This window comes from Macaca thibetana, chromosome 5, assembly GCF_024542745.1.
Source record: "Macaca thibetana thibetana isolate TM-01 chromosome 5, ASM2454274v1, whole genome shotgun sequence".
NCBI classification, from domain to species: Eukaryota; Metazoa; Chordata; class Mammalia; order Primates; family Cercopithecidae; genus Macaca; species Macaca thibetana.
This window is the reverse complement of record NC_065582.1, coordinates 75,599,756-75,621,888: the sequence shown is the minus strand read 5'-3', so window position 1 is coordinate 75,621,888 and position 22,133 is coordinate 75,599,756. Positions and strand designations below refer to the sequence as shown.

Sequence of the window (22,133 nt, the reverse complement as noted above, 5' to 3'; positions counted from 1 at the left end):
TAACACCAAAGCGTTACAAGGTCAGGTTTGTGTTTAAAAAAAAGCAGCCATGTGAAGGCTGGATTGGAGGGTATAGTATAGAGAAGCTTTTAGGAGTCTTAGTTGTTAACTATGTTGTTCTCAGCAACAATTTCCCAGAAGAGACCATTGTTTTGCTCATAGAGAACTATTAACTTGCCATTCCCACCAAGTGCAAATTGTCATGTACTGAATGAGGACAGAGCAGGATACACTGCCCTTGACACTGGCCAGCACCATGCAGACATAAATACAGTAGCTCTTCTGAAGAAATAAAGATGGACGCACTGTCAGCAGAAATCACAAATTTATTAACTCTTAAATATATCAATCAGTCATTTACCATTATGGCAAGAAATATATACAGTGTCCCATGGTAAACTGCAGTGTTTCAAAATGATAGAAGATAATAAATGTGTAGTTCATTTGTGGTGGAGAGAACAAATCACAATTTCCTCACATCTTAGTGCGGAAGACAAACTTGATCTACAGTAATACTTCAACACCACATGCTAAAAGTGTAAAAAAAAAACACTCTACACCTATTTTTTTCTTTAAATACATGTATGCCACGTATAGCTGCTTCACAAAAGGGTAAAAGAAATTGAAAAGGGAAAAATGAGGCCATTATTTTTTTCACAGATCTCATTGGCAGGTTAACATGGCTCAATATATTGACTGTATATATTTATTTTAAATATATATTGTTTTAAATTGTGTAATAATTATCAGAAAAGCTTCAACCCATCTACCATACATCCACTAGCAATAATATCTAAGATGATTAGTAATCAACACAGAAAGGTGAGATGAGAGAAAAGACGAAGGGTTGTTTTTGCTGCTTTGTTTTCCTTTTTTGCTTCTGCTTTAAAAACAGGCTTCTGAGGACTGTGAATTACTACCGTTAAAATAACAATGATGGAGATTCCATGCACTGTAAAGCATTTCAGAGAAGAGAACAAAAAAATCACAGGAATTCAATCAACAAAGGAAAAATGAGAAGCACAAAGAAAACCTAGGACATTTCCCTTTTTGTTTTAAACTGGAAAATCCTAACTCCTTGGAGGAAGATAACGATACTCTGATTCAAGAGAGAAGCTAAAAAACACAAGTCACAAAGATCAAGTTCAAAACACGTATGAGAATGGCAAACATTTGTAAGCCTCTCTAACGCTAGAAAACTAGCTAGTGATGATGCAGAAGTGACCCTTTCATTCCCCAAGGCGGAGGTGAGTGCGTTTGCATAACACCCCCTCTGCTATCAACTTGGTATCCTCCTGGCAACTGTCCCAATCAGTAAGACGTTGCAGTCACAGGAGGAACTTGCTTTTATCCTAAGTTTAAACAATTCAAATACCTCCAACATAGTTAGGATACCTAAGTCCAAAGTAGAGCTTAAGCAGAATTATAAACCTTTAAAATCTTGACAACATTTTTGTGGGCCCTGAAGATGATCAAAAGTGCTAGTTAAGCCACCTTCAAAAGGCTTTTATTTCCTTTTTACCTTCATTATGCAAATTTCACTTTTTTTTCTTTTCTCACACACTACTAGCCGGCCTCCTCAAAAAAGGAAAAGGGAAGAAAGTAAGAAAAGAATGGAACAAAAGAAAAATAAAAAAGGAAGCAAACGAAAGGAACAAAGAAACAGGATAAAGAAAAGAGATCACAGATTCGAGAAAGAAAAACAATTCAATTCAGCAAATTCACCAAAACAATGTGAATATATCCTAAAGTGATTAAACTCAGAAATGATGTGAATTTTTCCAGTTTACACAGTTTGACCAAAAAGAGCATGGCTTTATGTGGTAGCAAACCAACTGATTCTTGCTTCTACTTTCATAAGTGATTTTGCCAACATATCAACCCACTTTAATTGCTAATCAGCAAAACTTCCCATGAAAAATCATCCATTTTAACCAGGATCACACCAGGAAACTGAAGGTATATTTTTTACCTTAAAAAAAACAAAAACAAAAACAAAAAAACCCAAAAAAACCAAACAAGCCAAAACAGATTAACAGCAAAGAGTTCTAAAAAATTTACATTTCTCTTACAAACTGTCATTCAGAGAACAATAGTTCTTAAGTCTGTTAAATCTTGGCATTAACAGAGAAACTTGATGAAGAGTTGTACTTGGAATATTGTGGATTTTTTCTTTTTGTCTAATCTCCCCCTATTGTTTTGCCAACAGTAATTTAAGTTTGCACGGAACATCCCCGTAGTTGAAGTGTAAACAATGTATAGGAAGGAATATATGATAAGATGATGCATCACATATGCATTACATGTAGGACCTTCACAACTTCATGCACTCAGAAACATGCATGAAGAGGAGGAGAGGACGGCCCAGGGTCACCATCCAGGTGCCTTGAGAACAGAGAATGCAGAAGTGGCACTGTTGATATTTAGCTGAAAGGAGAAAGGGGGAGGAAGAAATAAATTATATTGTTTTACAAAATATCATCAAATTGCTTTGCCATAGATTTGACTATGCTACAGTTTTATAACTTGGCTAACAAATAGATTGAGAACACTATGTATAAGAGATGTTTGCTTGTGATCATTACAGGAAGAAACACACAATGTTACACAAAGACAGTATTAAAATAGAAAATGAGTATTAATTATTTTTTCACACAAAGCTAAGCTAAAAATAAAGAGACAGGGACCCAGGCTTCAGTCACGTTATTAAATCTAAGTATACATCTTAAGCATTCCTGTTTACTGGACAAATTAGTAAATGAATATAATCTTTTTGCTGAAATAGACTTAAAATTCAAGTTCATCCTTAGTTTTTGTTATTATTATTAGATTCCTTGGGAAATTAAACCTAGAAGTCAATTTAACAAGGAATATAGTCTCAAAAGTAGAGAGAACATGATTACTCTCTTTAATTGGAGCTCTCCTTTGTTGAAAGCAACAGCTGGGAGCACTATTTGTTAAAAGCTCTGATAAGGTTTAGTTCTCTGAATGAGGCAAATATTCACAACAGCACCATACATATCTGAATACTTGTAACCCAAGTCTAAGAAACAACTAATTAAAAACAACAATAAAAGCATGAAGTTAATTACAGTCAACTTTCAATTATCCTCTGGAATTACCCACTTTGTGAGTTTTAAATTTCAGCTTGACTTCCTCCTGTGGCCTGTGCTCATGGTCAAGCACCATTATACTTAGTCAGGCACAGCAAATTGATTTACACATTCACCATAGCCAGCTGCTTATAGAATTGCAACCTCTTGAAAGAATGGTTAAGACACCAGAGGATTCTAAAGCTTAATATAAATTAAGTAAGGATAATTGAGAGTTATCTGAACTGACCTAGACATAATTTACTTTTGATGTGAAAACTTCAGGATTCTAACATGACATAATCCACATGTTGGAAAAAATTCATTTCAATGTTTATTACCTTTAAAATAAGGATTATGCTACCAAATAGGGCTGAATGTTAGATTCAAAAGCTCATGCAAAATTGCTATGAATTTTCAAAGACCGTGTATGTTTTTCATTGAATATTATGCAAGAAAAAATATCCTCAAAAGGAAGGAAAACAGCCATGCAGCTTTTCATTCAGCTCCAATCACAAAGTATCACGGAGCAGGATGTTACTTACAAGACCCATATGTGAATGATTTTCAGGCCTTAGATGTTTTGCCACAAAGAGGTGCCTCCTGAGAAGTTTTCTTTCCCATTTGGAATACAGGGTGGCCTATTAAGAGAAGCCCCATTTAAGCCACCTGGCATAAAATGAAGTTTTCTTGAATAGGCTTCATCCCATAAACACTTCAGGGAATTGTAAAAAAACCTAACCCTCTGGTACTGTATGAATGTAACCCCTTCTATATTAACTGGTGATTTGTGCTGTACCTCTTTGGGGTAAAAAACACACAAAAACAGGTGTCTTCATTATCTTCATATTCCTCTTGTGTTTTTCTCTTAATTACATAGCTATGGTTTTGGGAATAAATTTCAGCCTATCGTTTGGTTTTTTTTTTTTTTGGTCCCTGTTGACCCACTTTTTACAAATCCAACAGTGATATATAAGTAGTAAGTCTATACAGAAGGCCTCTGAAAACCACTGTGGTATGTTATCAAACTAAGAAATCATGATGGATTCTCTGGAGTGAGTTGAATGGCTGTTTGTATGAACCCCCATTCCAAATCCCAAATATTAACAGGTGATCCTGGTGAGATAATTCGGAAAGAGATCAACAGTGGACCAATCTTCTACACTGAGTTTAAACGCTTCTTGTTTTCTTATCACTCCACTTTACTAATAAACCTATTTTCAATTATTCCTCTTTACTCTAGTTGTAACCGGCATTCCTTACCAATAATGTTCTCTCATATTAAACTAAATCCTGATATTGTACTTTTCTTCACGATGCTCCTTTAGCCTGGACTATTCTCCTTTGTTTTTTCTATCTTTCTATGTCTCTAAATTCTACTCATCATTTAAGATTTTGTCCAAAATTCTATCTTATACACAAAGTGTACTTCCAAACTGTTATAAACAGTTTACTACACTGTTCATGAATTTTACTGTATTCTTAAGTTGATGATAAAGTTTATTATATCATTTTTTTTCTTTAGAATCAATGATTGACTAAATGAGAATGCATGTTCCTTGAAAGCAATATCTTTTACCTTGTGTTGAATCTGGCACAGGTTAAGCACCTAGGAGATTCACAATAAATATGTGTCTAATCGCTGACTGGAAAAGCAAATGATATCTGAGGTAGAGTGGTGAGGTGAGAACGACATTGCACTACCTGACAATGGCCTTTTAAAAGGGTCTCTGTAACTGAGCCTTAGGGGATCGTCCATGAAATGAAACTCCTGATAATATATTGGCCATTTTAGAAACTCCACCTTATGCTTTCCTCTGATATCCCCTTCTGTCAATTGAGAAAATGAAGTCACAAATATTTTGCCTTATTATACAAATCCCCTAGATTTAACACTGTGAGATTTTGATATGGTAGTCTCTAGTCCTATCCAAACCTATTGTATACTGCTCTATAGCAAGTTTCAACCCACAGATGGCTGATCTGATTGATCTTTCCAGAGAATCATAAACCTTTCCCGTGAAGTCATTTATTTTCATCAGTGTAACCAACTACTAGCATTAAATAACATATACCACGCTATTAACAATGGAATAAGTAGAAGAAGCTGACCATGGGTGTATTAACAAAGAAGCTGACAGCCTGGGAATATTTACTTGATGGGTACTGTTGGTGACCCCGAGCGATGAAAATGAACATTCTGCCACTTTCCATCTCGACGGTGCCACACACGAGTCTCTTCTGACTGCATTGTCTTTGGCATTCCACTGCCATCCATGTACTGTGTGAGCCTAATATACGCTATGCAGGCGGCATCATCCCCTACCAGATGTACATGAGGGTTTAGAATAATAGTGTGGATTGGTTTATTGCTTTTGGACAAAGCTGAAAGAGAAAAACATGAAAAGCAAAATTTAGTTTCTATGTAAAGGAAACTAAAACCAGTAATAACTTCAGTTAGGACCAATACATGAAATGCCATTTATTCAGTCAGTAATTAATTAGTTAATTAATCTACTATTTATACTAATCTGGTACTGGGCACTGTACAAAGCAAGGAAAGAACAAAAGTGGATGCAGTCTTTCTTTTATCTGGTTTCCTTTACAGGCACTTATATGCTCCTCTGGAAATTCTGATCGGGTGAGAAAGCTGGAGAGATATATTTATTTACGAAGGAAAGTGGTTAGAAACAGAAATCACAACGTGAACAGAGGTGAAGAAGGCCTGGCCCAGGTGTGCCAAGCAGTTCCTGTCTTTTCCGGGAATGAACTGCTGGGACAGTTGACCAGGGATCTTGCGGTGGTGTTTGTTTTTGTTAGTTGGTGAAGTATGTGGGAGAAGGGCAATATATCAAGTTTCAGGTATGGATATCACTGTCTCCAAAATAAGGCTGGCGGTAGCCTTTGAACAAGCCTATGAACTTGTTTCTCATCTCATCCTCTGACTCCTCCACATACTAGAGTCTATTCCATGATAGTCCACTGTGATCATTTGATGAACATTCAAAATGTGGTGTTGGCACACAGCCTGATTCTGATCTTCTAGCTCTTTCCCTTGCTTGAGTAGCCCTCACTATGCTCCAGACTCTGGTGTTTTAACAGTAGCTACCAATTCTAATTATTCAATTACCAAGAGATATGAGGAGGACTAGGGCACATCACTTAACTGATGCTGTTCCTTTCTTAGATCACTAGAAAACATTGAATTGTTTTTAGCTGTTATCCAAACATGCTTTCCATTCTCAGAAAACATCTATTCAAATTATACAAAATATTATTATAGTCACCTGAATACCCCATTATGAAGGAATTACATTTATGGAACATGATGTATAGTGTTATGCTGAAATAGGTTAAAATATTAATGGGTTAATTCTTTCATTAGGGATCAGACGATGTCAATAGAGAGTTAGTTGGAGGAAACATGAGATGCTATCAGAACACTGGAATATAGGGAATATGATAACATTTACTGAAACTTTGAGAGAGAATTTATCAAATGGTTCTTTTCGTTTATTTGTTTGTAAATGCCTAATGCATATAAGAAAAAGTAACTCATTCAACACATCTTACTTCGAAAATCCATGCCAAAGCAGACATTCTTATCAAAGCTTATAATTACTGAAAGTGATGTGATTATCCCAATTATTCCTATAATACATTTCTTCTTTAATTCAATAAGATCTCTGCAAAAATAGTACATTCACTTAATGCAATATGCAAACACAGCATAATGTCTAATGTCATTAGGTGTAAGGAAAAAGAGAAGGATAAAGGGAATTCCTGGTTTACATTTTTCTTGATGACCTGAAGGATTTCTGCAGGATGAACTTCTTTTGTCACCTTCTTTGAAAAGTGGTGGTTTCCTCTGAAACTACCACAATTCTTAAAATTTGAATTGAAAGATTTATCTGATTACTCAACTTGATTTTCATTTTACTTTGAAAATAAGCATCACATATGCTTGAAAGCACTCTTCTATGTTGAATATTTTGGCATGGTGTGGTTTTTAAAAATTTTTTCCTCCTATTTTTTCCTTTTCTTATTTTTAAAATTTGAGACAGGATCTCATTCTGTCACCCAGGCAGGAATCCAGTGGTATGATCAAAGCTCACTGCAGCCTCAATCTCCTGGTCTCAAAGTGATCTCCCATCTCAGCTTCCCAAGTAGCTGGGACTACAGGTGCTTGTCATCATGCCTGGTTAATTTTTGTCTTCTTTGTAGAGATGGGGTCTCAGTATGTTGCTCATACTGGTTTTGAATTTCTGGCCTCAAGCTATCCTCCCACTTCAGTCTCCTAAAGTGTTGGGATTACAGGCATGAGCCACTGTGCCTGCCTAATTTTTTTATATATAGTTTTATGAAAACGTGAAATAACATTTTTTGTAACTGATTTATAGCCTATATTATACATTAACTGGAACTTGCTTGAAGTGTATTCTATCAACATTACTTCTTTTTTTTTTTTTTTGAGATGGAGTTTCACTCTTGTTGCCCAGGCTTGCGATCTTGGCTCACTGCAACCTCTGCCTCCCAGGTTCAAGCAATTCTCATACCTCAGCCTTCCAAGTAGCTGGGATTACAGGTGTGCGCCATCATGCCCAGTTAATTTTGTATTTTTAGTAGAGATGAGGTTTTACCCTGTTGGTCAGGCTGGTCTCGAACTCCTGACCTCAAGTGATCCACCCGCCTTGGCCCCCAAAGTGCTGGGATTATAGGCATGAGCCACGGTGCCCAGCCAACATTAATTTTTTACGAAGATATTTTTTAAAACACACCAAAACTGTAAGCCAAGCCTGACATATTTTTTTTTTTTTCAATTTTGAATACAAAACAATTGTATGTTTCAAATGCTGGATGAAGGTGAAAACTCTCATTGTAGAAAAGAGCCAAAGAATCTGCAAATTTGGGAAAAATTCAGAGACATTTAAAAAGGGCATGTTATTAAATTAGGAATAAATGTACCATTTTCGAAGTAGAATCGGTGAAAATCCATCCCTTCCACTAAATTACCCAGAGCTTCAGGTTCAAAAGCAGTAAGGCCTGGGTCACAGATTTTTCTGTAAAAGAAAAATAAAGAAAATAACAAATTAATAGGTGCTTTAATGTGTTTTGTTGTTTCATGTGTAAACATTCTGATTTATTAGTTGCTGAAGGAAAGAGCCTCTAAAAACAATGAAATAAAAATGTTCTATCAAAAACCTTGGCAAGGTGGGTTGAGGAGCAGACTCTGAAAAGACATTTTGCAGAGAACTCTGATAGGAACAAACTAATTTATCCAGTTCAAGCAGATGATAATATACAATATTTTAGGAAGCCCCCTTTTACAATTTCTACTTTTTTATTTTTAAGGTGAATTTTCCAGTTTTAAGTTAATCAACCTTAACTCTTGATTGAGGTTTACTATTTTTTAAAAATGCTCTCCAAGTCGTTTTGTCCAAGTTTAAGACACTCTCCAAATCCTATAAAAGTATCTTTGAATCTGAAATTAAATACTTCTGGAATAATAATAATAATTATTATTATTTTTGAGACAGAGTTTTGCTCTGTTGCCCAGGCTGGAGTGTAGTGGTGCAATAATGGCTCACTGCAGCCTCAACCTTCCAGACTCAAGCAATCCTCCCGCCTCAGCCTCCCTAGTAGCTGGGAGTATTGATGTGCAGTACCACACTGGGTTAATTTTTAAATTTTTATTTCTAGTAGAGATGGGGTTTCCTTATGTTGCCTAGGCTGGTCTCTAACGCCTAGGCACAAGTGATCCTCCCACCTGACCTCCTAAAGTATGGGATTACAGGGGTGAGCCTGGTACCGTGCTTAGCCCTGGAATAATTTTTGTTGGACCACATCTTCTACATTCATGTCAAACATGTATATGACAATTGACTTAAAAGAAAGTATCACACCCTACACTTCCTGGCAATGTCCACGAGACTTACATCTTATTATTGTGTTTAAGTTTATTTTATTTTTAAAATGAAATCAATAGGAGGTTCAAATGCTCATACTGGTTTTCTTTCTTAATCCTAGAAGTATGATTCAATAAAGGGGTGTGCAATTTTAAATATTTGAAAAAAACCAATGAGCTTTCTTTGGAGAAATTTATTTATTCAGTAAAGAATTGCTGAACGCCAACTATGTGGCAGATATTCTTTAAAACAAGCAATTATAATACAATAATCAATACCAGAATAGATGAAAATGTGAAGTGCTCAAAAAACAGATTACTAATAGACAGTGAACAGGAAAGGTTTAAGAGAGGAAGAAAATGTGAGCTGGGCTTTGAAGAATGAGTAAGAGTTTTCCAGGTATGTGGGAGGTGGTGGGCAGGGGGAGGACAGCAAGTGCAATGGTCTGCTGCTGTGAAAATGCAGAGTACGCTTGGGGAATGATGACTGGTTGCTTGATGTGGAAAGCAAGGTCACTGTGTTATATGTGTAAGGCCCCTGGAAATGTAGACAGGAAAATATTTCCTTTGGGCCTATCGTGATCAGGGTAGGCTTCTCAGAGAAGGTGACAAGATCTGGATTTGAAGAACGAGTGGGAGTTCACAAGGTACATCAAATGGAGTACAAATCAAAGGATTTTGGACTGTTTATTAATTTGCCCCAAAGGATAATACAGTGGATGGGGCCACACCTAATTTCATAGAGAAATTCCCCTTTGGGGGTGGCAAATTTTTTTAAATGTTCAACAGAAATACAAATTTCAAAAGTCTATCTCACTGTACTTCCTCAAAGTGCAGTACTGTTTATAGAACGTGGAACTGGTATTGTTTAAAGAATACTTTTAAAAAGTAGAAATCACAGTGGATATCCTTTGTGCCTTAAAGATGGTGGGGGCAAGGATTACAACCTTCACTTCAGACTGCCTGCTGGGTAGGCGTTTCTAAGCTTAAAATCAAATATATATAGTCTCTTTCTAAGAAGCAAAATGGGAAGAACACCGTTCCTATGGTAACAAGAATTTATTCTGCCAGGGGCTATTACTTCCTCTATAAATATGGTTTTTGGTTGTCATTATCAGTGAACCAAAATTTCTTACTGCCTTACATCAGTACTAACATAATCTAGGAATCACAGGGCCATGATGGATCTTCTTACCCAACCATGAAAAGAGTCAATGTATTTGGAAATGTTCCTATCTATCTATCTATCTATCTATCTATCTATCTATCTATCTATCTATCTAATCATCCATCTACCCTATAAAAGGCTTTGGATTAATAAAAGATCCACAAAGCTGCCATTTGACATGTGGGTGTGTGTGATCTGAACAGGTGTTCTAAGGACCAGTTGACAGGGATACACCAGTACATTCTACCATCCCAAAAGCTCTTGAATGGCAGCCCTCTTGGATTAGCTCTGGCTGGAAAGTACAAAATCAGGGCAGATTATAGGTCTCCATAGGCAAAGATATTAGTGAACTGATGTGTTCCCAAGGTTTAGCATTATTTAAAATACCCTATTTTAAACTGTCTGAGAATATAGGAAACATACACTTTTGCCTGGCTACAATTGCTCCCTATATAATAGTAGTATCTGTTTATAAATTGAGAAAGAATAGAAAAGAAGCAGGAAAAAAATTCATACACAATTTTACCTCTCAGAGGCAACTTCTTTTTTTCTTTTTAACAACAACAAACACAACTTTTTTATCATTCCACTAGGAAATGCTATTGCAAAAACAAGATTTTTTAAAAAGCGAATATTCTTATTCTTTGAATAATCATATGTATCTAACAAGGATATAACAGCAACAAGAATTTTTAAAAAGCAGGTTCTATGGCACAGTTATAAACAATTGTTTAATAGGGAACCGTTGTCTCTGAAAACAGACTGTTCTTTTTAACTCCAATTTTTACTATATCTTTTATTCCAAGTATGCCTTATTAGGTCATGATAAAGAATTGATACACTCATACACATGTATACGCATGTGTTTATACATATATGCACACACATTTAATTTATAAGAAGAAGCTCCTGATATAGTTTCATTCTTACATTTAGCTAATCTCTTCCATATTTTATATTTGGTGTTTATTTATAATTAATGATAAAAGTAATACTTGCTTACTTTTATAAAAAGGCAGGAAAAAAATTCACAAGTAATTTTACCTCTCAGAGGCAACTTCGTTTTTTCTTTTTAAAATTTAATTTGGCATATTTCATTCCACTTTTAATACTTTTTATTTATTTATTTATTTTTGAGACGGAGTTTCACTCTTCTTGCCCAGGCTGGACTGCAATGGTACGATCTCAGCTCACTGCAACCTCTGCCTCCCAGGTTCAAGTGATTCTCCTGCCTCAGCCTCCTGAGTAGCTGGGATTACAGTCATGGGCCACTACACCTGGCTAATTTTGTATTTTTAGTAGAGATAGGGTTTCTCCATGCTGGTCAGGCTAATCCTGAACTCCTGACCTCAGGTGATCTGCCCACCTTGGCCTCCCGAAGTGCTAGGATTACAGGTGTGAGCCACCACGCCTGGCACTTTTAATACTTTTTACTTTTGTAGTTTTAATAATTATGTACATACTCTTTTATGTCCTGTTTAATTTTCAGTAAAAATATCATAAATATTTTTCCAGGTTGCTAGAAACTCAACATAACCATTGTACCAAAGATGACTTAATGGAAACTGTACTGCTTCAGTATATATCTTTGTTCACAAATTTTTGCTCATGTTTTACATAAAAAATTTATACTCATGTTAAATTCTTATAAATAGAATTATAGTATTACAGTAAAGTGAGACTTTATAAAAGTTTTCAGGTATATAATTACAGATTATATAACAAAATATATTAATAATCCCCCCATCTCTGCCATCACTGCCATCCTGAAAGTTTGCACCCCATTGTGTTTTATTCCATTGCATAGGAAAGTCACTACTGTCCTGTAGTATCTGCACCTTGGTGGCTGTCAGCAGAGTTTGTATGTCTGCTGATTTTATAGGCAGAAGAGGCTCTTGCATTCAAGTTTGCGTATACTTAATTAGTAAACATAAACATGCCTTTATTAGTTTACTTGTCATTTATATTTCCTCCTCTGATAATAGTTCATGTTCTTTACCTATTTTTCTACTTTTCAATCATATTCACATAATATAAAAAATTAACTTTTGACATATGTTTTGAAAATGTTTTTCTAAGTTTGTTTGCCTCTTACTTTTATTCTTGGCTTTTTAATTAAAGTATACACATTTTACCTATTTAGGTATAATCATATTATATTCTCACTTATGATTTTATCTTCAGCTTTTGGATCTTTCTAGCCAGAGATCAGATTCAATCTCTGTTTTGCATTTAAGTCTTTCGCTGGAGTGGAACTCATGAGTTGCATGGTGTAAGGAGAAGGCCCTATTTAAATTGAATGCTTTATTTTTACTTCAGCAAAGTAATTTCCTTCATAGTTCCTATGATCCAGGAGTTTATAAACTTTAAATAAGCATTAGAACCCATTCCTCAAGTAAAGTTTTCCTTAAGATACAAACATATAAAAGAGATGGAGATAAAGTTGAATTGTACTGGCTGAAGAGAGAAGGCTGCCTCATGTCACCTCCTAATCTCTTTCTCTGCCCCAGAACCTCTGCAGAACTGCAAGGGAAAACATTTCTTAAGCTGAAATGCACATTTTATGTGCTTTCCTTTTTTGCGTGTGTTTTTGCTCACATGAATTGCTCTGCCTGGATTGCCCTTTACTCATCTGGACTTGTGTGTGTGTGATGCGGGAGTGGTTATACATCTGCGTATTTACAAAGAAATCTCCAATCACTGGATCAGAAGTCAAGTCTTCTCTCTGTGAAATCTTTTTTTCTTTTCTTTTCTTTTTTTTTTTGAGACAGGGTCTCATTCTGTCACTCAGGCTGGAGTGCAGTGACGTGATCATGGCTCACTGCAGCCTTGACTTAAGGCCTCACTGGGCTTAGGTGATCCTCCTGCCTCAGCCTTCCAAATATGTGGGACTACAGGTGTGCACCACTATGCCTGACTAATTTTCAAACTTTTTGTAGAAATGGGGTCTTGTTCTGTCACCCAGGTTGGTCTCGAACTCTTGGCCTCAAGCAATCCTCCGACCTCGGCCTCCCAAAGTGCTAGGATTACAAGTGTGAGCCACTGTGCCTGGCCTCTGAAATCTTAAATAAATTTTTCTCTCCTACGGCACTTAGTCATTTATACCATGAAATAAAACTATTGTTGACATATCAAATCTAGAGTTAAATATATGCAAATTTAGATATATTGAAGAATGCATTCATATAACAAATATATTTACCATATGCATGAAAGCAAAGTAAACATCTGCTACTCACGTGTAGGCTTCAAAGTCCCCGTTGTTGATAGCTTCAATCAGTTGTTCGGTGACTTTGATAATCTCTTGCTTTCGTGCTAAAGGCAAAAATAAAGAGTTGGGTGAGAATAAAAGACAAAACTCATATAAAACATTCTTTTTCACTTTTATTTTTTGAGATAGGGTCTCACTCTGTCACCCAGGCTGGAGTGCAGTAGCGCGATCATGGCCCCTTACAGCCTTGACCTCCTGGGCTCAAGTGATCCTCCCACCTCTGCCTCCCAAAGTGCTGGGATTACGGGTGTGAGTCACTGTGCCCAGCCAGAATCTGCATTTTAACATGACTTTCAGATGACCTCTGAGTACATTCATGTTGGAAAGCACTGCTATTTTCCATTTGTTTGAAAACAACAGTCACCTGAAAGGTCAAGGTTATGTTTTTTTTTACAACCTTAAACAACTTGATTGGATTAGTAAACATATTTCTCCCCATAGTTAACAAATGTTATTAAAAACAATAATCTCAAAAAGTATCATTCTAACAATATAGGTCTATCTTCAGAGTAAAGATGATATCTTGCATTGAGATATTGAACTTTATATAATTATTTGCATTTTCTCACTATTCTGCTTGACTGACTCTACAGGAGGATGCTGACACTTTGGCCTTTGTATTTAGACGAATGGCCTTTAGTAAACTACAAATTGAAGAAGTGACATATGAATCAATACTGTAGATGTAGGCAGATAATCAGATGAAAGCCTCCAGGTATAGCTGTCAAACCCAACACCAATCATGATTTGTTTCTATTCCTAGCCCATAATTGGTGAAATTATTAATAGTTGGTTTGGTTCAAATCCTATCTATTCAGTGAATTTGTTTCTACTGACATCTGTCTCAAGTGTTCTTTCTCTTTTTTGAAAGCCTGCAGAATCTGTATTACTCACCTGGCAATTATGCATATGCTATCTCTTGATACCTTCTTTAGTTTAAAACACATTATTACTTGTTTTAAATTGTTATTAAACTTTCTGTACTGTGTAATGTGTCTTCTTCATTAACTTAAAAGCTCCCCGAGGGCAAAGAACATTTTATTTTCTTGTATAGCCTAAAAAGCTTTGTTCAATGTCTTTTATGGAATAGATGCTCAATGTTTGTGAATTTAATCAATTGAGACTAATAATAACCTTTCTTTATTTCAGAACACTGTTCTCTTACTTATAAAATTACTGCATGAAATATTTTAGAAAACAAATTTTACTGGATTTTAAGAATATTGTGATAGTCCCTTAAAATCACTGACGATAGACTGGGAATCACAAAATGTTACCTCCCATCTTATCTTACTGAGGTAGTGAGGCTGCTATTGATCACGAAAAAAGCTGACCTCTGGTTTTGTTCTTTACTGAGTAAAGAAACCAGTTTGCACTTTTTATGAATCTGATATTCATCAAACAGATTGTAACCACAAACTTAAATGCTTACTTTCACTCTGAAACTTCAGGTTACCTAGGTGATGACAGTATTTAAAAATAAGTTTTCTATAAACCAAATTTTACTTCATCGAGACTCTATATGAGACTATATCATAACAAATACAAGTAATAAACTATCCTATAAAATGTGATTTAGTTAGTCCATAATATGGTCGCCAACAATGTCAAGGTCTATAATATTAAAAAATCACTAATATGGGTTATAATTCATATTTAGTTAACATAATCACTTTTTGTTTATGTAAAGTAACATAACACAGCTCCTACAGATGTCCAAAAGATTTCTCGCCCTTGCTCATTTGATTGATGAATATCAATAATACATTTAAAAGCAAAACATACTGACAGAAGTGGTATCAGGGCATGATTTTGTAATAAGGATGCTGTCAGTGACACATTTTAGCTTAATTCAGTTAGGCAATAGGTGATTCATCCGTCTGTGGCCTCAACAGTATGAACATTTGGCAAAAGCTAATGACAGCTGACCCGATTCTGGAACATAAGGGACATGGGTGAGGAGGATCTCAGAAAATAAGATGATAAAAATGTGACCACCAAAACTTCCTTCTCACATGAAATCTTCATTTCAAACTAACGGATTTTTATTTTATTTTTTTTGTCTGATATACAGCTGACAGGAAAAACTACAGTTTAGAAAACATGGCCAATTTGAAATGAGCATAAGATCAACGTCCTTCGTGGAGCTTCATTAGGGTAAGCCTCAGTTTATAGAGTGTGAAGAGTTCAGGATCACTTCCTGAAGTTTCTGAAAGTCTCTGCACTGCCTCACAAGCATAATATGGAATTAGAACCATCGGGTGTATATGGCCGCCTCTCACTTTCCGAACCACTACGGAAATACACATTCGCTCTTCAATATATTGCATGCCACAACTGGCTTAAAGGTTGTCCTGCATAAACAAAGCAACACAAATTGCCTTCTCTCACTTCTTGTGCTTAGAAACGATGGTGCTTTTACTGGCAGGACAACACATGGGAATTAGCCAGGATGCTTCTGTGCTGTATCATCATAAAAACAACGTGACTCTTTTGGCTTAGGAGGGGCCTGGAACTCAGGAATCTTTAGAGAGCTTATTTCCCTGGGGCAAAGAAGCTTGAGTGAGTCATAGGCGGCACATGACAGCTGACTCTTTAAAGGAAAGCAGAAGGCTGGAAATGAATCATTTGTATATAGTAGTCAGCTTGTGGTTGGAACTGTTGCCACAAGCCCAGCATCTCACCTAGAGGAAGAGAGGGTTTGGTGCTAGCTAGCTCTACTCTCAATCAGCAGTGCGGTTAAGGAACAGTTACTGTGCCAGGGCTTTAGATAGACAAGTTGTGTGGGGAGGGGGTCCACTCTCATCTGGCCTTTCCTCTTCCTGAACACCAACTAATAACCACTCCAAAAGTCAAAGTGGGGAGAGCTTGTGACATGTTCCTAATTATACCACGATGAATGGAGAATGTACCAGTAAAGTGTTCCCTGAATACCACAGGCTTCTTCCACTCCACAGCTAGCCATTTAATCACAGGAAGCTGTTTACCTACTAGGTTTATTTCTAGTGCTCCAGCCTATACTCACAGGACACAAAGTACTTTCCGGGGATTTCTAGGTTCTTAGGAAAAGGAAAAGGAGAAAACCAAGTGGGAGAGATGTTCCAGGTTCTGAGTGGAATTACTTTCCATGCAATTATGCAAAAAGAATTGGGAACATTTTCACTTTCAAATTCATACATTTTTGGCTCTTGTTCTAAGAGGCCTGGAAGAGTAAGATAAGGGTGTGAATGATGCCAGTGTTTGAAAACAAAATAAAACCCAAGAACTGAAAGTAATTACATAATAAAACAACTTACAGATTTCCACATTTCCTCAAACATTAGATTTGGTTACTATAACAATATTCAGATACGCAGTGATTATTTCTTGGTTTAACAGATAAATAAAGGGATTATGGGCATTGCCCAAAGGTATGGAGTTTGCTGATCACTCCTTCCCACCTTCTTGTCTTGGAACACTCTCCTTTTACTTAACTCTCTTGCTTTTCTACATGTTCTCATTATCATTTGGCATGTTATCCTTCCCTACCTGGATATTAAATGCTTCAATTCCTTCTAAAGACTCAATTTGAGTCCCTCTCCTTATCTCATGCTGCATCCCTAAAGTCCTGTGTACACCAGTGCCTTAAATAGTCATCTATATTCCAATGACTCCCAAATTGCTAACCTCCTTCCTAGACTTTTCCTTCAGATCTATGTGTCAAGGCCTATTTTTTTTTTTTGTTGTTGTTTGAGACGGAGTCTCGCTCTGTCGCCCAGGCTGGAGTTCAGTGGCGCAATCTCGGATCACTGCAAGCTCCGCCTCCCGGGTTCACGCCATTCTCCTGCCTCAGCCTCCCCAGTAGCTGGGACTATAGGCGCCTGCCACCATGCCCAGCTAATTTTTTGTATTTTTAATAGAGATGGGATTCACCATGTTAGCCAGGATGGTCTCGATCTCCTGACCTAGTGATCCACCCGTCTCGGCCTCCGAAAGTGCTGGAATTACAGGCATGAGCCACCGCGCCCAGGTCAAGGCCTATTTTTGATCCTCCATTTGGGTATTTCAAATGGACCTCAAACCCAACATATACTGAACTGAGCTTAAGAACTTCCACCACTACAAGCCTGCTTGCTCGTCCATGGATCCCCATCTTGGTGAATGGCATAGCAAGATCATCTCTCAGTTGCACAAGCCAGAAAGAAACCTGAGGATCACATTTGACTCCCTAAGTCCAGCACCTCAATCAAATCCATTGAATTCTGCTGAATTTGCCTTCCTCTTCTTTTTTACTTTTTTTCCTCTTCACCCCTACTCTGGGTACAAGCGTCCATCATTTCTTGTCCAGGCACTGCAACAGCCCTCTGACTTAGTGTTTCTGCAACCAATTTTGCTCTTCACTATTCTGTTCTCTACAATGCAACCACCTCTCTCTCTCTTTCTCCCTTTATTTAAATGCCTATCTCTCAGAAAACCCTCTATTTGAACTCTTCTAAAACCTTCTCACTGCTCTCAGGATAGGAACCTGAAGAGAGAATACAAAACCTTGCATAATCTGGGCTCTGCCCATCTCATCAGACTCAAAGACTCTTTGGGTTTATCCTCTCTAACGCACTCTTGCTCCCTTGTTTTACCAATTCAAAATGGACACACTGCCTCCTATTACCAGCCCTTCATATGTCCTGTCTTCTCTTCTTGGAAAACTGCTCCCCCAACCCCACCATTTACTCCTGCTTCTTTTATCAGATCTCAACTCAACTATTATTTCTTCAAAAATGCCTTCCCCGGGCCAGGTGCGGTGGCTATGCCTGTAATCTCAGCACTTTGAGAGGCCGAGGCGGGCAGATCATGAGGTCAAGAGATTGAGACCACACTGGCCAACATGGTGAAACCCTGTCTCTACTAAAAATACAAAAATTAGCTGGGCATGGTGGCGTGCACATGTAGTCCCAGTTACTTGGGAGACTGAGGCAGGAGAATCGCTTGAACCTGGTAGATGGAGGTTGCAGTGAGCTGAGATCGTGCCATTGCACTCCAGCATGGTGACAGAGCAAGACTTTGTCTCAAAAAAAAAAAAAAAAAAAAAAAAAAAAAAAGCCTTCCCTGACCCTCATGTTAGGTTAGGTCCCTGGGATGTTATGAATTCATACATAGCTGACACCTGATCTTTTTTGTTCGTTTTTTTTTGAGACGGCATCTCGCTCTGTCGCCCAGGCTGGAGTGCCAGTGGCACAATCTCCGCTCACTGCAAGCTCTGCCTCCCGGGTTCATGTCATTCTCCTGCCTCAGCCTCCTGAGCAGCTGGGACTACAGGTGCCCGCCACCACGCCCGGCTAATTTTTTTTTTTTTTTTTTTGTATTTTTAGTAGAGACGGGGTTTCACCGTATTAGCCAGGATGGTCTCCATCTCCTGACCTCGTGATCCACCCGTCTAGGCTTTCCAAAGTGCTGGGATTATAGGCGTAAACCACTGCACCCGGCCGACACCTGATTTTTAAAAGCACTTAGCACACTTGTATTTACCTATTTATTTGCATGTAACCGATTAATCAGTTTTCTCTATTACTCTATAAGGGAGGTATTGCATCACTGCAACTCCAGCAGATAACATCGTACATGGCATATAGGAAATGTTCAATAAGTATTTGAATGAATGGTAGGTCCAGAACAAACTCAATTGGTTTCTGATTTCCAATCCAATGACCTTTTTAAAATATATGATGCTACATTATTTGGTGATAACCTGATAGCTTTTAAGAAATATAAAATTGACAAATGGAAATAATTTAAGTATAAAGCAGCATGTCTTATCGTTTATTGACAATGAAAGAAAACACTTTTTGACTTGTCTAAAACTGACCATTGAACTCCTTTCTCTTCCTGACTTACTCATTTTTGCTAATGAAACCACAACTTTGCCAGTCTCCCAGCTCAAATCCTGGGGTTTCTTCTGGACTCAATTCTTTCCTTTGTTTCCATATCCAATCCTCCATGGATCATTATTTTTCCTTAGCACTTATGATGATGCTTCCCAGGGTACATCCTTAGCCTCTTAATTATTTCATTTGCTTACTCTTGGCAATCTCATTCACTCCTCTGGCTCTGACCGCATGCTGAAGACTGCCAATTCTCTATCGCTGAGACCTTAAATCTTTCTAGGCTCCATGCTCATATTTCTAACTGCATTCTAAACATCTGAATTTGTCCTGGCATTTCAGACCCAGGGTGCCCAAAATGAACCTCAGTAATTTTCTCACAAAGTCTGTTGCATCTCTGGAATTTCTCATCTTGCATAGTGGCATCATAAGCTACTCAGCTGCCCAAACTGGAAGCCTTGCTATCTCCTTTCTTTTTATTCCTCATAGATCGTTAGCCATTCTACATTCTTCCAACTCTTTCTCAGAGCCATTTCTTCCTCTCTAGGCTCACTGCCACTGCTCTGATTCAGGCTCTCAGAAGTTCCTGACCCTTCCTGCTCCCAGGTCTCCCACACCGGCCTCTCTCACTCCTCACTGTTGCAGAATCATCACTCTATAGAACAGAGCTGCCATTGTCTTCCACCTTTAAGGTTTCCAGTACCCCTCCTCTCATGGTCTAGAAGCTGAAGCCCAAAGTTCTCTGTTTTAAAGATCTTTTTACTTCTTACTTTTCCAGCTTTATCTCCTGACACTTTTTGTCCTCCAGGGCTTTTATATATTCTCCAGCCACACCAAGGGGCTCACCTTTCCTCAACTAGTCCTGGCTCTTTGATAACTGTACTTTTCCTCCCATTTTTCCTTCTGCCAGAAAATCTTTTTCAATACCTTGCTCATGTCACTTTGTCTGTATTGCTCTTCCTGAATGCTTCAGACCCAGCTACTTCATGTTATTTTGATCTTACTGCATTATCACAGCATGTTCATATATCTAACTAGAACTTGACCAGTTTATACTCTGAACACCTAGTACTGAGTCAACATCTATATATGCATGCATGTATGAATAAATATCAATATATGGTTAGACAATATATATAAAATACTGTGTACATTTTAAACCACTAGATAAATGCACGTATGTAGACAATGATCATGTATGATAGCAGTCTGGATGCGGTGGTGCTGAGAAGGCACCTTAGATACTTCAGAGTCTGCATCAGGACCACAGTATATGAGGCTGCAGTATTTCAGATGCTGGAATAGCAGCAGATTTAATCTTAAAAGTCTAGTAAGATAAACCAGATATTTCTAGTCAATGTTTACATTTAATATTTCTTTTCAAGAGGGTTGAGTGCAAAGAAATTCTAGTATTTGAACTTGAGCTTTTCAGTTGTTTAGATTTTGGATTAATCAGTTTATTGAAGTGAAAGTACTTGATGATAAGCCCTATTGAGAGGTCTAGCTGACTACAATGAAACTTGAACCACAAAATAAACTGAATTTATACCTGCAAATGTGTCTTCACTGGGATGTGTGCAGAGTGTCATATGTTGAAATCTTTTAGTGAATTGTGCCTAAAAAGCACTTATTCAGTGATCAAAAGCTGTGCAATTAAAATTGTTTTCTAGCTTTTTTTGAGTGTATCATCTTAAGTTAGCAATTCTATTTATTTACTTTCTCAATATGTCTAGTTCTATTTAATTTAAATTCTTCTTTCTATATTTCGCACAGGTTATTGGGTACTTGGCTGCCAGAGACTTGAAGGACAAGGAGGCTAAGTGACTTGCTCAAGTCATCCAGCAAATTCAGAGGCTGAATTTGGGGTTAGAGCTTTATTTGGCTAAGGTTCCCCTCTGCTGTTTAATTCACTGATCTATGTTCCTTTCCAGCCCACAGTGCTTTACTTCAATATTTTGAAATCATAAACTTAAATGAACCACCTAAACGCCTTTGAACTTACCCTGGCAAGGTGACTGACTACTTAATTACTGGGCTAAGGGTGTAATTAATCATTACATCAATTTCACACAACTGGGTGCCCCATGGTTTTATTGTCTTTTTCCATGCTGCCATTAACAAAATTAACCCTTGGGAATAGTTACTATTTTAGGCAAATATACAAATTATGCTCTTGGTAGTTTTACAGAAAAAGGTGCCTATCAACTCAGCTATATTTGGCATTCCCTGTGCAATTAGCGGCTGGTTTCTCTGTGACTTTATTTTTACTTCACTAGACTGATATAATAGTTAATGTTGGGGAGAGGAATTTTCATAATTTTGGCTTTTAAAATCAAACTGATCACAAATTCTAAAGTTGATTGATTTAATATCTATAATATTTTATTCAAATATAAGACCTGGCAATTATTAAATTTCTATTCAAGAATATTTACTGTAAACTTCTTTTATCCAGAGGTCACCTGTTGAATAACATCAACTTTTCAGCCCTTTAATTACTAGAGGCTTTCATGATTAAAAAAAAAAAAATTCAAACCACCTTTGAACCTTGCTATATAATGCACAGTAGTTTCATAGTACAAAATGATAGTTAATTGGGGAAGAAGTAATATAAGTCTTGGCCCTGTTAAATTGCTATAGCCTAATAATAAATAATTAACAAATATTTAAGTTCAGAAAGATCTAGCATTTGAGATCATTTAGAATAAGTACAAATAGATTTATTTATTATTTTTTTTAGTTTGCAAGGATATTACTGGGTTACAGCAAAATATGGTCATGTTATTCCTAAAATTATTTTTGCTCAGAAAAGGAAATAAAATATTTACTATTAAAGAAATTA

At 37.0% G+C, this 22,133-nt stretch overlaps 1 protein-coding gene across 31 annotated transcripts in view; it reads right to left on the bottom strand.

Moving 5' to 3' along the window:
• Window positions 1–308: 308 nt before the first annotated feature.
• CAMK2D (calcium/calmodulin dependent protein kinase II delta) overlaps window positions 309–22,133 on the bottom strand; it is a 304,534-nt gene continuing 282,709 nt past the window's right edge. For 17 of the 31 annotated variants that reach the window (XM_050792418.1, XM_050792416.1, XM_050792420.1 and 14 more), the window contains 5 exons: window positions 13,405–13,480; window positions 8,058–8,152; window positions 5,249–5,477; window positions 3,638–3,733; window positions 309–2,427 (listed from right to left, as the gene is read on the bottom strand). In XM_050792418.1, coding sequence (XP_050648375.1) covers window positions 3,667–3,733; window positions 5,249–5,477; window positions 8,058–8,152; window positions 13,405–13,480 — 467 coding nt within the window. In that variant the 3' untranslated portion in view covers window positions 309–2,427; window positions 3,638–3,666. The remainder of the gene's footprint in view (window positions 2,428–3,637; window positions 3,734–5,248; window positions 5,478–8,057; window positions 8,153–13,404; window positions 13,481–22,133) is intronic. The other 14 variants (XM_050792426.1, XM_050792433.1, XM_050792438.1 and 11 more) reach the window with 1 other exon arrangement.